The sequence below is a fragment of the Nycticebus coucang genome, chromosome 9 (genome assembly GCF_027406575.1).
Source record: "Nycticebus coucang isolate mNycCou1 chromosome 9, mNycCou1.pri, whole genome shotgun sequence".
NCBI lineage: Eukaryota > Metazoa > Chordata > Mammalia > Primates > Lorisidae > Nycticebus > Nycticebus coucang.
Window position 1 is genome coordinate 95,688,479 of NC_069788.1, and position 15,720 is coordinate 95,704,198.

The 15,720-nt window shown below is 37.2% G+C and overlaps 1 protein-coding gene across 9 annotated transcripts in view; it reads left to right on the plus strand.

Moving 5' to 3' along the window:
- EML5 (EMAP like 5) overlaps positions 1 to 15,720 on the plus strand; it is a 177,946-nt gene that overhangs the window by 117,279 nt on the left and 44,947 nt on the right. For all 9 annotated transcript variants that reach the window (XR_008382276.1, XR_008382277.1, XM_053600971.1 and 6 more), the window contains 2 exons: positions 3,199 to 3,400; positions 4,297 to 4,423. Coding sequence is in view for 7 of the 9 variants with exons in the window: in XM_053600971.1 (XP_053456946.1) it covers positions 3,199 to 3,400; positions 4,297 to 4,423 (329 nt within the window). In the remaining 2 variants the exon portion in view is untranslated. The remainder of the gene's footprint in view (positions 1 to 3,198; positions 3,401 to 4,296; positions 4,424 to 15,720) is intronic.

The following is a 15,720-nucleotide window of genomic DNA, read 5'->3' on the forward strand; positions in this document are numbered from 1 at the left end:
CTCAGAATTGTGGTTCATATTTATTATAGCTTTTATCTGTAAGTATTATAATTTATGATCCCATGCCTTAAGTTATAAATTATATTCTACAGTATTTTTCAATACTGAATAATATAAATGACGCTTCTAAAAGAAACGTTTCTTTTATATCCAATATTAACTTAAATAATTTTGTTATTCTTTTGATTAAATATATACCATAAATAGTAAATATAAACTCAAAAGTTTATAATGTTTTAATCAATTAAATCCAAAATATAATACCTCTATACAATTAAAATAAACAATATTGATTTAATGCAATGAATGATTTTTTTCATTGTTGTTGAAACCAAACAACATGGATTTTTTTTTTTTATTCTTTGAGACAGAGTCTCACTTTGTCACCCTCTGTAGAGTGCCATGCATCACAGCTCACAGCAACCTCAAATTCTTGGGCTCAAGCAATTCTCTTGCTTCAGCCTTCCAAATAGCTAGGACTACAAGTGCCCACTACAGTGCCCAGCTATTTTTAGAGATGAGGTATCCCTTGAGCTCAGGCTGGTCTCAAACCCGTGAGCTCAGGCAGTCTACCCACCTCAGCCTTCCAGAGTGCTCGGATTACAGGCGTGAGCCACCATGCCTGGCCTAACAATATGGATTCTTTGGAGTTTCACATACCTATGCTACTGTACACCATGTGATTATTCAATTCTTTTACCACTTCCCTATATCATATTACTACAAAACATTAGGCTTTTGCTTAGCACAGATATAAAATTCATGTATCAAGTCCATATACATGTATTTCTTAAATGTCACAAATTAACTTCTATTAATATATTATAATCTGGCACCAGCATGAATGTAAACATAAATAGGACATTGAGTCATATTAAGGTATTTGTTCATGGTGATCTGAAGTAACTGCTATTAATATTTTTAGATCAGCATTGATATGAAAACACAGGTTTAAAAATTCTCATTGAAAACTCAGACACCCAAGAAAATGCTCCATAGATTGGTAAAATTTTAGTTGATAAGAGTGTGTCCCACTAAAATATTTAATAGTCAGAAACTCCCAACATTCCAGATGGTATAGATCCCTTAGAAACAGGCTCTAGGAAATTGATGTACGGATTCATTTTTCACCTCATTCTAGTGAGAACCACACAATCTTAGAAAAATTACCTTCTTGCTGTGCTTTAATGACAGATCTCCAACCATACTTTTTTTTTTTTTAAATGGCAGAGTCTCATTCTGTTGCCCATAGTGTAGTGCAGTGGCATGATGAGAGCTTACCGCAGCCTTGAACTTCTGGGTTCAAGTGATCCTCCTACTTCAGCCTCCCAAGTAGCTGGGACTACAGTTGTGAACCACATGTAGGCATGAACCATGCCCTTGGCCAGTAAGGCTGTGTCAGAAATAGAATATGAACCTAATTCTTTTGTTGCAATTTTTTTCTTTTCTTTTTTATTTTTAAGAGACAGAGTCTCACTTTGTTGCCCTCGGTATAGTGCCATGACGTCACAGCTCACAGCAACCTCCAGCTCCTGGGCTTAGGCGATTCTCTTGCCTCAGCTTCCCGAGGAGCTAGGACTACAGGCATCTGCCACAACGCCCGGCCATTTTTTTGTTGCAGTTTGGCCGGGGCGGGGTTCGAACCCGCCACCCTCGCTATATGGGGCCAGTGCCCTAGTCACTGAGCCACAGGTGTCACCTGAACCTAATTCTTATTAAGAGGCTTCATTCCTAGAGAATTCACTGATTTTTGCCATCACTATGTTTTATTTAGAACATCTGTTGTTTTTGACTGCTTATGATGCTTTGATTTGAAATTTTCTTATTTTTTTTTTTATTGTTGGGGATTCATTGAGGGTACAATAAGAGGTTACACTGATTGCAGTTGTTAGGCAAAGTCCCTCTTGCAATCATGTCCTGCCCCCATAAAGTGGGAAATTTTCTTATATAACTTGGTAGTGCTAGTGTTCTAGATTTAAATTTGCCAATATTTATAACATGAATTTTTGTCTATATTTAAAAGTAAAATAGGCTTGGCACCAGTAGCCCAGTGGCTAGGGTGCTGGCCACATACATGGGAACTGGTGGGTTCGAACCCAGCCCGGGCCTGCCAAACAAACAACAACGATACCAACAAAAAATAGCTGGGCGTTGTGGTGGGCGCCTGTAGTCCCAGCTCCTTTGGAGGCTGAGGCAAGAGAATTGCTTAAGCCCAAGAGTTTGAGGTTGCCGTGAGCTGTGACGCTACAACCGTCTACAGAGGGTGACATAGTGAGACTCTGTCTCAAAAAAAAAAAAAAAAAAGTAAAATAGCCTAAGAACCATAGCAAGACCTTGCCTCTGCAAAAAATACAAAAAGTAGTTAGGTGTGGTAGTACATATTTGTAGCCCCAGCTACTCAGGAGGCTGAGGCAGGAGAATTGCTTGAACTCAAGAGTTTGAGGTTGCAGTGAGCTGCAATGACTCCACTACACTGTAGCCCAGGCAACAGATTGAGACCCTGTCCCAAAACAAACAAAAAAGCAAAATACATCCCAATGTGTAGTGCTTATAAACAAAAGCATTAATGAATGAAAAAGATTTACATGGGCATGTGTGTGTGTGTGCACACGTGTATATGTATATTTACAAAGTATATACTAAAGCAATTGATGATTAGTCTTTGTTTATATAGTTGTGCCATGCATAAGCATTTGTATTCCTTCTCAGTTGTATTTCCAATATAGTATATCTGCATAATTGTTTTTAATCCATACACGCTATTCCATAGATGTGTACACTGTAATTAGCTATTATTACTTTATTGAAAATTTTAAGTATTTAAATATTGTGGTATATAGTTTTTGCAAATGCAGCATTTTCTTAGCAAAGATCCCTAAAAGCAAGATGGATAAGTCAAACATAAGAACATTTTTATGCTTTTAATGCACAATATCCAGTTGTTTTCCTGAAGAATTTTGCTGTATGATGTGTGAAACTAATAATTTTATTCTATTCTCACCATGTTTGGATTGCTATTGTTTGTTCTAGTGAGTTTCACTATTTTCTTATGATTCTTCACATGTTGCACTTGGAATGATAATATTTATATTTATAATCATATGCTAAGAAAAATAAAAGGAATTCAAAATTATAACTGAATGTTTTCAGATAATAAAATTTCTCAGAAAGATTGTTTGAATTTATTTTCCTCTTTAGGGAAAATTTGGAAAGTTTAAGAGGTACGTGGCCCATAGTACACATGTCACAAATGTTCGCTGGACTTATGATAACAGCATGTTGGTTACCCTAGGAGGTACAGATATGTCTTTAATGATATGGACAAATGAGATGGAGGGATATCGAGAAAAAAAGACTTGTGATAGTGAAGAATCTGACATAGATTCTGAAGAAGATGGGGGTAAGTCAATTTATTATATTTTAATAAAAAAGAAAATTTAGTACAACTTATTTAATCTGCAGAAGTTATAACCAGTACTGGTAATAATGTTTGAAGAATTGTGGCATTAGTGGTTTTATTCTATCAAAATTGATTTTGTGACTCAAGAACAGCATGTATTGATGACTTGAATATTCTTCATCTACTTATGAAAGATAATCATATTTTAAATAAGTCCCACTAAAATAAATTTTACGTTATTGATCCTCATATTTTAAAACAATTTTGATTTTTTTCCTAATACACCAGCTCATTATGGAAAATATATTTTGTAATAAAAAATAAACATAGCATCCATAATTTGACCACTCTGTTAACGTTGGGAGTATATCCGGAGGCATATATGCATTTATGTCTATAAGGTTTTTAACAAAAGTGGAGTCCTATTGGGCTTACTTTTTTAGCCTGCTATTATCATTTACTAATACTTTGAAAAAATCATTGCACATTAAATATTCTATGTCATTTTTTTTTTTTTTTTTTTGTGGCCCTGTGTAGAGTGCCGTGGCATCACACAGCTCACAGCAACCTCCAACTCCTGGGCTTAAGTGATTCTCTTGCCTCAGTCTCCTGAGTAGCTGGGACTACAGGCGCCCGCCACAACGCCCGGCTAATTTTTTGGTTGCAATTCAGCCAGGGCCGGGTTTGAACCCGCCACCCTCAGTACATGGGGCAGGTGCCTTACCGACTGAGCAACAGGTGCCGCCCTCTTCTATGTCATTTTTATTGGCTACATCTTATTTCATAATTTGGTTATAATACATTATTTCACATTGTTGAATATCCTCATATCCAACTTATAAGATCATAATTGATATCCTCAGTCACTTAAGGAATAATTTATATTTTTATGGTAGGGTATGACAGTGATGTTACAAGGGAGAATGAAATCAGTTACACCATCAGAGCCTTATCTACAAATATTCGCCCAATGTTTGGAATCAAGCCTCATTTGCAACAAAAAGAACCTTCACTGGATGAGAGGTAATGATGAAGTTTAAAACTAGATGAAGAAAATGATAATTGGTATTAAATCCACTTAAACAATTTTTTTTTTGCAAAAACTAAGTAACACTGGTCTTACCTTATACAGTTTTCAGCATCTCTTAGAAAATGTTTGTCTTTAAATACATTTTGATGGCGATACTATCTGTGAGTAAGTTAGGGAATAATGCACATATATAAAATTGATATGATTAATCTTATTTGCTAACCCTTATAAATATATGTGATGGAGTTGGGGGAAATAATAAAAATTGACTCCATATCAAGTGTGTTTTAAAAAGCACATGAGCAGGAGTAGGTTTCAACATTGAAAAGGCCTGCCTATCCATCTGCCTTTATCAATGTTAGACAATCATTATTTCAGAAATAGGGATATATGCACCGCAGTTTCATGAGGAGTGATAACTTTTTAAAACCTCTATTCTACATACAGTGTTAGATATTGAAAGGTGGAAAGGTGCCTCAAAGAACCAGGCTGAATAGAGTTAATAGCAGAGATTTATTAAGAGTATCTGCAAGCAGATGGGTTACCACCAAAAATGGAAAATGGTGATAGCACAGAGTTAGGGAAGGGACTTCTTTTAAAGCATTTCAGGGTGTGCACATTTAACTCATGAAGTGGTGGGCATGCTATGGCAAAAAATAAAAGCCACCTTTTGGAGGCCTTGTAAAAGTTCCAAGGGTTATCTGCTAGATGTGAAGGAATGTTTTGACAGAACTGGAAGAGCAAAGAGAGTTCTATTCTTTGCTTAATGAATGTCCAGACCCACTGGAGCCAGAAAAAGACTAACGTTTCATTTCAGCCTGTTGGTATTACAAAAGAAAAAGAAAAAGAAAAAATTCTGGAGTTCTAGTCAGGGTCTGCTAATTGGCTGGTCTGGGGGAGAACCATCAATCCTTTGTTATGGGTTATTGTCTAGATAGGTCAGTTACTAGAATGAAGGACCTTGGATGGAGTGTCCCAAGACCATTCGGAGTCAGTCCTTAGTCTGTGTGGGTCCATTCCTGGAATGCAGAACCTAAAAGATATCTCAAAAACTATTTCAAGGTTCCACACAGGTAATGTTCTATACTGACAATTATGCATGACTGCAGGGTAAAGAAGCAAAGGGCAACAGTGATTATTATCAAGCAAATGAAGGGGCAGTGGCTGATTACTACCGTTATTTTAGCTAAGTCTGCTCCTTCACAGAGCTCTAGTTCTCACCTTGCACCTCGTCATCAATTTGTAAGGGGGTTTCAGACAGATCACAAGAGAAATTGTGAAGCTGATGTTTTTAAAATCAAAGATGGAAAATAATAAAGAAGCATATGGATTGGTGAATGGCATGGAAGTCAGCAAGTGAAGAGGTTTAAAGAATCATGAAGATAATATCCAGAAACAGCAACAAGGAACAAAGAGGGAGTAGGAGGTGAGACCAGCAGTGACTTCTGAGAAGGCTCAAATGAGGACTTTTCTTCTGAGAAGTTAGAGTATTCCTGGAAAAAATTAAATGAAATGGAATTCATTCATAGTTGAACAGGATTTGGAAAATTTAAGTGAATGTGTGGCCAGTGAGGGTAGCGCTACAGACTGAGAGCTCAGCTAGGTAGGAATGCTACACCATTCAGGAAAATTCTGGCAGAGGGATTTGAGTTTGCACCTGTGGGGTTAATGTTCAGAAATGAAGTTAGAACGTAAGATGCACATGAGTGTGGAGAATGGGAGAACTAGAGGTTCAGTGAATTGACTGACCCCAGTATTCCCAGGAAGTTCTATTTGGAATGTTGAGGTCCTGATGCTTCCTCAGCAACTTCAGGTGCCCGGTGTGCTGATGATTGATCTCAGATAATTGCAATAAGAGGTCAGCTAATAAAGGGGGATAGACAGTGGTCATTTATTTTTGTCATTATGTACAAAGAGGAAAAGTATTGAATTAGAAATACTAAGAAAGGATAGGACTCCAGGCATCTCTGGCTGGTGGGAACTGCCTATCATCACTCCTATGAGGATACAGGGAGTCAGCGAGAGACTTCTGGACCCCAAGAGGAGGACTAAAACAGTGGAAAACCGGCAAGTGGTCGCGTGTGTTCAACCCGTCTAAACCCGCCCACAACTTCCACAGGCACAAGAACTTAAAGAGCAAGAGGAAGTGAAAGGAAAATTAGGGCAAGGAAACAGATAAAAGAAATCACTCATGAGGAAGAATCAGCAGAAAACTCCAGGCAACATGAAGAACCAGTCCAGAACAACCCCGCCAAGGGACCATGAGGTAGCTACTGCAGAGGATTCCACCTATACAGAAATGTTAGGAATGACAGAAAGGGAATTTAGAATACACATGTTGAAAACAATGAAAGAAATGATGGAAACAATGAAGGAAACTGCTAATAAAGTGGAAAATAACCAAAAGGAAATCCAAAAACAGAATCAAATCAGAGATGAATGATATGAAGAATATAAAAAGGATATAGCAGAGCTGAAGGAAATGAAACAGTCAATCAGGGAACTTAAAGATGCAATGGAAAGTATCAGCAACAGGTTAGACCATGCAGAAGAAAGAATTTCAGAGGTAGAAGACAAAGTTTTTGAGATAACTCAGATAGTAAAAGAGGCAGAAAAGAAGAGAGAGAAAGCAGAACGTTCACTGTCAGAATTATGGGACTTTATGAAACGTTCCAACATACGAGTTATAGGAATTCCAGAAGGGGAAGAAGAATGCCCCAGAGGAATGGAAGCCATACTAGAGAATATTATAAAAGAAAATTTCCCAAACATCACCAAAGATTCTGACACACTGCTTTCAGAGGGCTATCGGACCCCAGGTCGCCTCAACTCTAACCGAGCTTCTCCAAGACACATTGTGATGAACCTGTCCAAAGTCAAGACAAAAGAAAAGATTCTGCAAGCTGCCAGGAGTAAGCGCCAGTTGACCTACAGGGGCAAATCCATCAGAGTGACCTCAGACTTCTCTAATGAAACTTTCCAAGCAAGAAGACAATGGTCATCTACCTTTAATCTACTTAAACAGAACAATTTTCAGCCCAGAATTCTGTACCCTGCTAAGCTAAGCTTCAAAATTGATGGAGAAATCAAATCATTTACGGATATACAAACATTGAGGAAATTCACCACAACAAGACCAGCTCTACAGGGAATACTTCAACCTGTTCTGCACACTGACCACCACAATGGATCAGCAGCAAAGTAAGAACTCAGAAATCGAAGGACAGAACCTAACCTCCACACTGATGCAAAAGATAAAACTAAGCAATGGACTCTCACCAAATAAGACGAATAGAATACTACCACACTTATCAATTATCTCCATAAATGTTAATGGCTTGAATTCCCCACTGAAGAGACATAGATTGGCTGACTGGATTAAAAAACACAAGCCATCCATTTGCTGTCTGCAAGAAACACACCTGGCTTCAAAAGACAAATTAAAGCTCCGAGTCAAGGGTTGGAAGACAATTTTTCAGGCAAATGGAATTCAGAAGAAAAGAGGAGTTGCAATCTTATTTTCAGATACATGTGGATTTAAAGCAACTAAAGTCAAAAAAGACAAAGATGGTCACTTTATATTGGTCAAGGGAAAACTACAACAAGAAGACATTTCAATTCTAAATATCTATGCACCAAATTTAAATGCTCCCAGATTCTTGAAACAGACCTTACTCAGTCTGAGCAATATGATATCTGATAATACCATCATAACAGGGGACTTTAACACACCTCTTACAGAGCTGGACAGATCCTCTAAACAGAAATTAAACAAAGATATAAGAGATTTAAATGAGACCCTAGAACAATTATGCTTGATAGACGCATATAGAACACTCCACCCCAAAGATAAAGAATATACATTCTTCTCATCACCCCATGGAACATTCTCCAAAATTGATCATATCCTGGGACACAAAACAAATATCAACAGAATCAAAAGAATTGAAATTTTACCTTGTATCTTTTCAGACCATAAGGCACTAAAGGTGGAACTCAACTCTAACAAAAATGCTCGACCCCATCCAAAGGCATGGAAATTAAACAATCTTCTGTTGAATAACAGATGGGTGCAGGAAGAAATCAAACAGGAAATCACTAACTTCCTTAAGCATAACAACAATGAAGACACAAGCTACCAAAACCTGTGGGATACTGCAAAAGCAGTTTTGAGAGGAAAATTCATCGCTTTAGATGCCTACATTCGAAAAACAGACAGAGAGCACATCAACAATCTCACAAGAGACCTTATGGAATTGGAAAAAGAAGAACAATCTAAGCCTAAACTCAGTAGAAGAAAAGAAATCTCCAAAATCAAATCAGAGATCAATGAAATTGAAAGCAAAAGAATCATTCAGAAAATTAATGAAACAAGGAGTTGGTTTTTTGAAAAAATAAATAAAATAGATAAACCATTGGCCAGACTAACTAGAAATAGAAAAGTAAAATCTCTAGTAACCTCAATCAGAAATGATAAAGGGGAAATAACAACTGATCCCACAGAGATACAAGAGATCATCTCTGAATACTACCAGAAACCGTATGCCCAGAAATTTGACAATGTGAAGGAAATGGATCAATATTTGGAATCACACCCTCTCCCTAGACTTGGCCAGGAAGAAATAGACCTCCTGAACAGACCAATTTCAAGCACTGAGATCAAAGAAACAATAAAAAAGCTTCCAACTAAAAAATGCCCTGGTCCAGATGGCTTCACTCCAGAATTCTATCAAACCTTCAAGGAAGAGCTTATTCCTGTACTGCAGAAATTATTCCAAAAAATTGAGGAAGAAGGAATCTTCCCAACACATTCTATGAAGCAAACATCACCCTGATACCAAAACCAGGAAAAGACCCAAACAAAAAGGAGAATTTCAGACCAATCTCACTCATGAATATAGATGGAAAAATTCTCAACAAAATCCTAGCCAATAGATTACAGCTTATCATCAAAAAAGTCATTCATCATGATCAAGCAGGCTTCATCCCAGGGATGCAAGGCTGGTTCAACATACGCAAGTCCATAAACGTTATCCACCATATTAACAGAGGCAAAAATGAAGATCACATGATCCTCTCAATAGATGCAGAAAAAGCATTTGATAAAATCCAGCATCCTTTTCTAATTAGAACACTGAAGAGTATAGGCATAGGTGGCACATTTCTAAAACTGGTTGAAGCTATCTATGACAAACCCACAGCCAATATTTTACTGAATGGAGTAAAACTGAAAGCTTTTCCTCTTAGAACTGGAACCAGACAAGGTTGTCCTCTGTCACCTTTACTGTTCAACGTAGTGCTGGAAGTTCTAGCCAATACAATTAGGCAAGACAAGGAAATAAAGGGAATCCAAATGGGAGCAGAGGAGGTTAAACTCTCCCTCTTTGCTGACGACATGATCTTATACTTAGAGAACCCCAAAGACTCAACCACAAGACTCCTAGAAGTCATCAAAAAATACAGTAATGTTTCAGGATATAAAATCAATGTCCACAAGTCAGTAGCCTTTGTATACACCAATAACAGTCAAGAGGAGAAGCTAATTAAGGACACAACTCCCTTCACCATAGTTTCAAAGAAAATGAAATACCTAGGAATATACCTAACGAAGGAGGTGAAGGACCTCTATAAAGAAAACTATGAACTCCTCAGAAAGGAAATAGCAGAGGATATTAACAAATGGAAGAACATACCATGCTCATGGATGGGAAGAATCAACATTGTTAAAATGTCTATACTTCCCAAAGCAATCTACCTATTCAATGCCATTCCTATCAAAGTACCTACATCGTACTTTCAAGATTTGGAAAAAATGATTCTGCGTTTTGTATGGAACCGGAAAAAACCCCGTATAGCTAAGGCAGTTCTTAGTAACAAAAATAAAGCTGGGGGCATCAGCATACCAGATTTTAGTCTGTACTACAAAGCCATAGTGCTCAAGACAGCATGGTACTGGCACAAAAACAGAGACATAGACACTTGGAATCGAATTGAACACCAAGAAATGAAACTAACATCTTACAACCACCTAATCTTCGATAAACCAAACAAGAACTTACCTTGGGGGAAAGACTCCCTATTCAATAAATGGTGTTGGGAGAATTGGATGTCTGCGTGTAAAAGACTGAAACTGGACCCACACCTTTCCCCACTCACAAAAATTGATTCAAGATGGATAAAGGACTTAAATTTAAGGCACGAAACAATAAAAATCCTCAAAGAAAGCATAGGAAAAACACTGGAAGATATTGGCCTGGGGGAAGACTTCATGAAGAAGACTGCCATGGCAATTGCAACAACAACAAAAATAAACAAATGGGACTTCATTAAACTGAAAAGCTTCTGTACAGCTAAGGTGACAATAACCAAAGCAAAGAGACAACCCACACAATGGGAAAGGATATTTGCATATTTTCAATCAGACAAAAGCTTGATAACCAGGATCTATAGAGAACTCAAATTAATCCACATGAAAAAAGCCAACAATCCCTTATATCAATGGGCAAGAGACATGAATAGAACTTTCTCTAAAGACGACAGACGAATGGCTAACAAACACATGAAAAAATGTTCATCATCTCTATATATTAGAGAAATGCAAATCAAAACATCCCTGAGATATCATCTAACCCCAGAGAGAATGGCCCACATCACAAAATCTCAAAACTGCAGATGCTGGCGTGGATGTGGAGAGAAGGGAACACTTTTACACTGCTGGTGGGACTGCAAACTAGTACAACCTTTCTGGAAGGAAGTATGGAGAAACCTCAAAGCACTCAACCTAGACCTCCCATTCGATCCTGCAATCCCATTACTGGGCATCTACCCAGAAGGAAAAAAATCCTTTTATCATAAGGACACTTGTACTAGACTGTTTATTGCAGCTCAATTTACAATCGCCAAAATGTGGAAACAGCCTAAATGCCCACCAACCCAGGAATGGATTAACAAGCTGTGGTATATGTATACCATGGAATACTATTCAGCCATTAAAAAAAAATGGAGACTTTACATCCTTCGTATTAACCTGGATGGAAGTGGAAGACATTATTCTTAGTAAAGCATCACAAGAATGGAGAAGCATGAATCCTATGTACTCAATCTTGATATGAGGACAATTAATGACAATTAAGGTTATGGGGGGGGAAGCAGAAAGAGAGAGGGAGGGAGTTGGGTGGGGCCTTAGTGTGTGTCACACTTTATGGGGGCAAGACATGATTGCAAGAGGGACTTTACCTAACAATTGCAATCAGTGTAACTGGCTTATTGTACCCTCAATGAATCCCCAACAATAAAAAAAAAAGAAAAAGAAATACTAAGAAAGCCTATGTTACCATAGTTTAATACTTGCACAGAATTCCAGGTTTAAGCATATTGCTCTATAGAAAGCAGCATTATATGCATGCAGTGCAAAGGACATGGATTTTGGAATCAGATGGGCTAAAATACTCATTTTTTTCATTTACCAGTTATGTGAGACCTTGAAAAATTGTTCTTTCTGAACCAAAGTTTCCTCAGTGGTAAAATGATCGTTATAGCCCCTAATTTATGGAGTATTTCAAGATTCAAATGAAATACTGTAAATCAAGAATTTAGATAGTAGGTCTTCACCAGTGACACTCTTCTCTTGATGAAATACAGAGTAACCTGAGGAGATACCAAATACTGAAACACTTATTTCTGAAATTAGATACTCACAAAGTAATAAGCATTCCATAAATATTAATTATAGGAGTACACATAAATATGCAAATGTGTACATTATTAAAATTTTATAGTTAGAATATTTGCAGTATAGTGCTTAATATACATATTAAAGGAAATTTTACATCTCCCAAGTAATGAAAAGTGAAAAAGTAAAAAAATAACTCTAGACATTCCCCTAAGTTGATTGCCATTTATCAGGTAAATCTGGTATGTCAGAATTATGTGACCTAATTTTAATGTGTAGGGTGTCTCGTTCATGCTAAAACACTTAAATTTAAATTTTCCAACTCTTATTGCTAAAGTGACCCATGTACTTACAGATGAAAATATTTTACTGCCCAAGATGATTACCACTATCTTGACTATATTTTTTGCTGTTAGCTTGGATTTTTTACAGCTTTTCCAAAATTATTTGAAATTGTTTTGTATTTTGTTTTCGATTCATTTTACAATTTTGAAAAAAAAATTTTTACAATTTTGAGTCTACTAAATTCTGTTGAAAATTCCAAGGCAGAAGTCATTATTGTGACTTTGTTTTCACAAAATAAAAGAATCAAAGGGAATAAAAGAGATGGATACTTCCTTTTACTAATTTTGAATATATTTATGGGAAAATGATATGGTCTGTTTAAGTGCTTTTTTGTATTTTAAATAAAATATATTTTTATTAAATATGAAATGAACTTTTTTTTTTTGTAGAGACAGAGTCTAACTTTATCGCCCTCAGTAGAGTGCCGTGACATCACACAGCTCACAGCAACCTCTAACTGCTGCGCTTAGGTGATTCTCTTGCCTCAGCCTCCCGAGTAGCTGGGACTACAGGTGCCCGCCACAACGCCAGGTTATTTTTTTGTTGCAGTTTGGCCGGGACCGGGGCTGGGTTTGGTGCCCTATCCACTGAGCCACAGGCGCTGCCCAAAGTGAACAGTTTTTTAAATAATTAAAACAAATACTTAATCAAATATCTTGCCAACTTCAAAGGGAAATGTTTGTATTTTTGGTTTTTTGGTTTTGGGGGGGGTTGTTTGTTTTTGAGATAGTTTCACTTTGTTGCTCTCAGTAGAGTGCTGTGATGGCATAGCTCACAGCAACCTCAAATTCTTGGGCTCAAACAGTCTTCTTGCCTCAGCCTCCTGGGTAGCTGGGACTCCAGGCACCCACCACAATGCCTGACTATTTTTTAGAGATGAAGTCTCACTCTTGCTTAGCCTGCCCTGGAACTCCTGAGCTCAGTTGATCCACCTGCCTTGACCTCTCAGAGTGCTAGAATTACAGGCATGAGCTACCACACCCAGTCTAGGAAAGTGTTTAAGATGACAATTGATAACTATTCTATTTTGTTGATGCTTTTGGGTTTTTTTTTCCTAATTTTAATTTATATTTTTCTTTAAAATGTTTTTGTAGTAGGCTGGGTGCGGTGGCTCATGCCTATAATCCTAGCACTCTGAGAGGCCAAGGCAGGTGGATTGCTTGTGCTCAGGAGTTGGAGACCACCCTAAGCAACAGGGAGATCTCATCTGTAAAAAAATAACTGGGTGTTGTGGCAGGCATCTGTAGTCTCAGCTACTTAGGCGGCTGAGGCAAGAAGATTGCTTGAGCTCAAAAGTTTGATGTTGCTGTGCCTAATGCCATGGCACTCTACTGAGGGTGACAGACTGTCTCAAAAAATAAAATAAAATGTTTTTATAGTGAATCTTGTATATTTAAAGTACTTAAGTGTTGTCAGTTAAGTTTTCAGTATTTTGAAATAAAAATATTTTTTAAAATGTGACATAAATTAGGCATTTTTATATTTCCTTAGAACTCTGTTGGTATGTTGCCTTTCTTCCATTTACTAAATGTCTGTATTTTATCCATCATTGATGTTCATGTATGTTTCCCTAATTTTTTCCCTTGCTCCTTTTCAAGGCAGGGAGTAGTAAGGTAAGTATTTTACTAAAGGAAATACTTTATTCAAAAATTTACTCTTTGTCCTATTTTGATCTTTATAGTATTTTAGATACTGATTTCTAACTACATTCATAAAGAATTAGAAAATGAACTAGGACAGATCCTACAAAAGAGTTGCATTTGAACTGCAGGCATGCACCACCATGCCCAATTTATATGTGGTTATTATGAGGGGTTTCATTATGATAAATTGGTTTTACAAATGGCTTTATAAATTACTACGCTTTCAGGGATGTCCAACCTGTAGTCTGTGGGCCACATGCAGATTACGTGAGGTCTTTTTTGCTTATCTGTGTCAGCTATCACGAAAATTATGCACAAACCCATTTTTTTGCTCATTAGTTTTTGTTAGTGTTGCATTTAATGTGTAGCCTAGACAACTCTTCTGCTTCCATTGTAGTGCAGAGAAACCAAAAGGTTGCACACCCTTGCAAGATAGTTTTAATTTTTTCTTAAGTTTCAGAGTCTCATAAAAAGAAACTTAACCACACAAATCACACATTTTTAAGTGAAGGATTTTTTGGTTTATAAACATGTTAATTTCATTTAGTGCGTGTTTAACCTATGCATTCATTTAAAAACATTCAAATAGGGTAATTGTGGTATTTAATAAAATGATACATGAGAAAGGACTCTTTAGAGTACTCCTATAGCTACCTTTAGGAAGATGAAAATGTCTTCAGGGAGTTTCTGAAACAGGACAATATGGAATATGGCTAGTCTTTTTCATAAGTAAAAAAAGGTACCACCAAGGAAAATGCTGGGAGATAAGGGTGAAATAAGTAGATTTGAGACTAGATTTCACAGAAACTCAAATATTTGCATCCCGTAATATTCAACAAACAAGAATGGAAGAATCCATTCTCTATTTTAAGTAGGGTGATTAGTGCAAAAATATGAGTCCAGCCAGGTACAGTGACTCACACCTTGTAGTCCCAGCTACTTGGGAGGCTGGGGTGGGAAGATCGTTTGAGGCCAGGACTTCAAGACCAGCCTGGGCAATATAGGTATAGCAAGACCCCATCTCTTAACAAACAAACAAACAAACAAATATTTAAAAGTATATGTAACTAGTGGGGAGAAAAAATAGTCCAGGGTATGAAACAATCTTTAAAAGGGCCCACATAATCTTATACCATTTTAACAGAAAGTATCCAGACCTAGCCTTATATTAGAGCAGCTTATTCATTATTCATCTTTGCATCTTAAAGGGTGTAGTGACAGTTTACTGGTCTAGAAGAAAGCAAAAAGCATAGGACTAAGAAAGCTTGGGAGGCACTTCATATAAAGAAAAAAGAAGGCTTGGGTATGGTGTGGCTCACACCTATAATCCTAGTACTCTGGGAGGCAAACGTGGGTGGATTGCTTGAGCTCAGGCGCGCCAGACCCTAAAAATAGAAAATGTAGCCAATTGTCATAGTGGGCACCTTTAGTCCCACTAACTGGAGGCTGAGGCATAAGGGTCACTTGAGCCTAAGAGTTTGAGCGTGCAGTTAACTATGACACCCGGGTACTCTAGCCTTAGGCAACAGAGTGAGGCTCTGCCTCAAAAAAAAAAAAAAAAAAAGAAAAGAAAGAAAAATGAATTATGCTGGGAATCATTTGTTCCAGAACAAGAAAACTAATGTAGGCT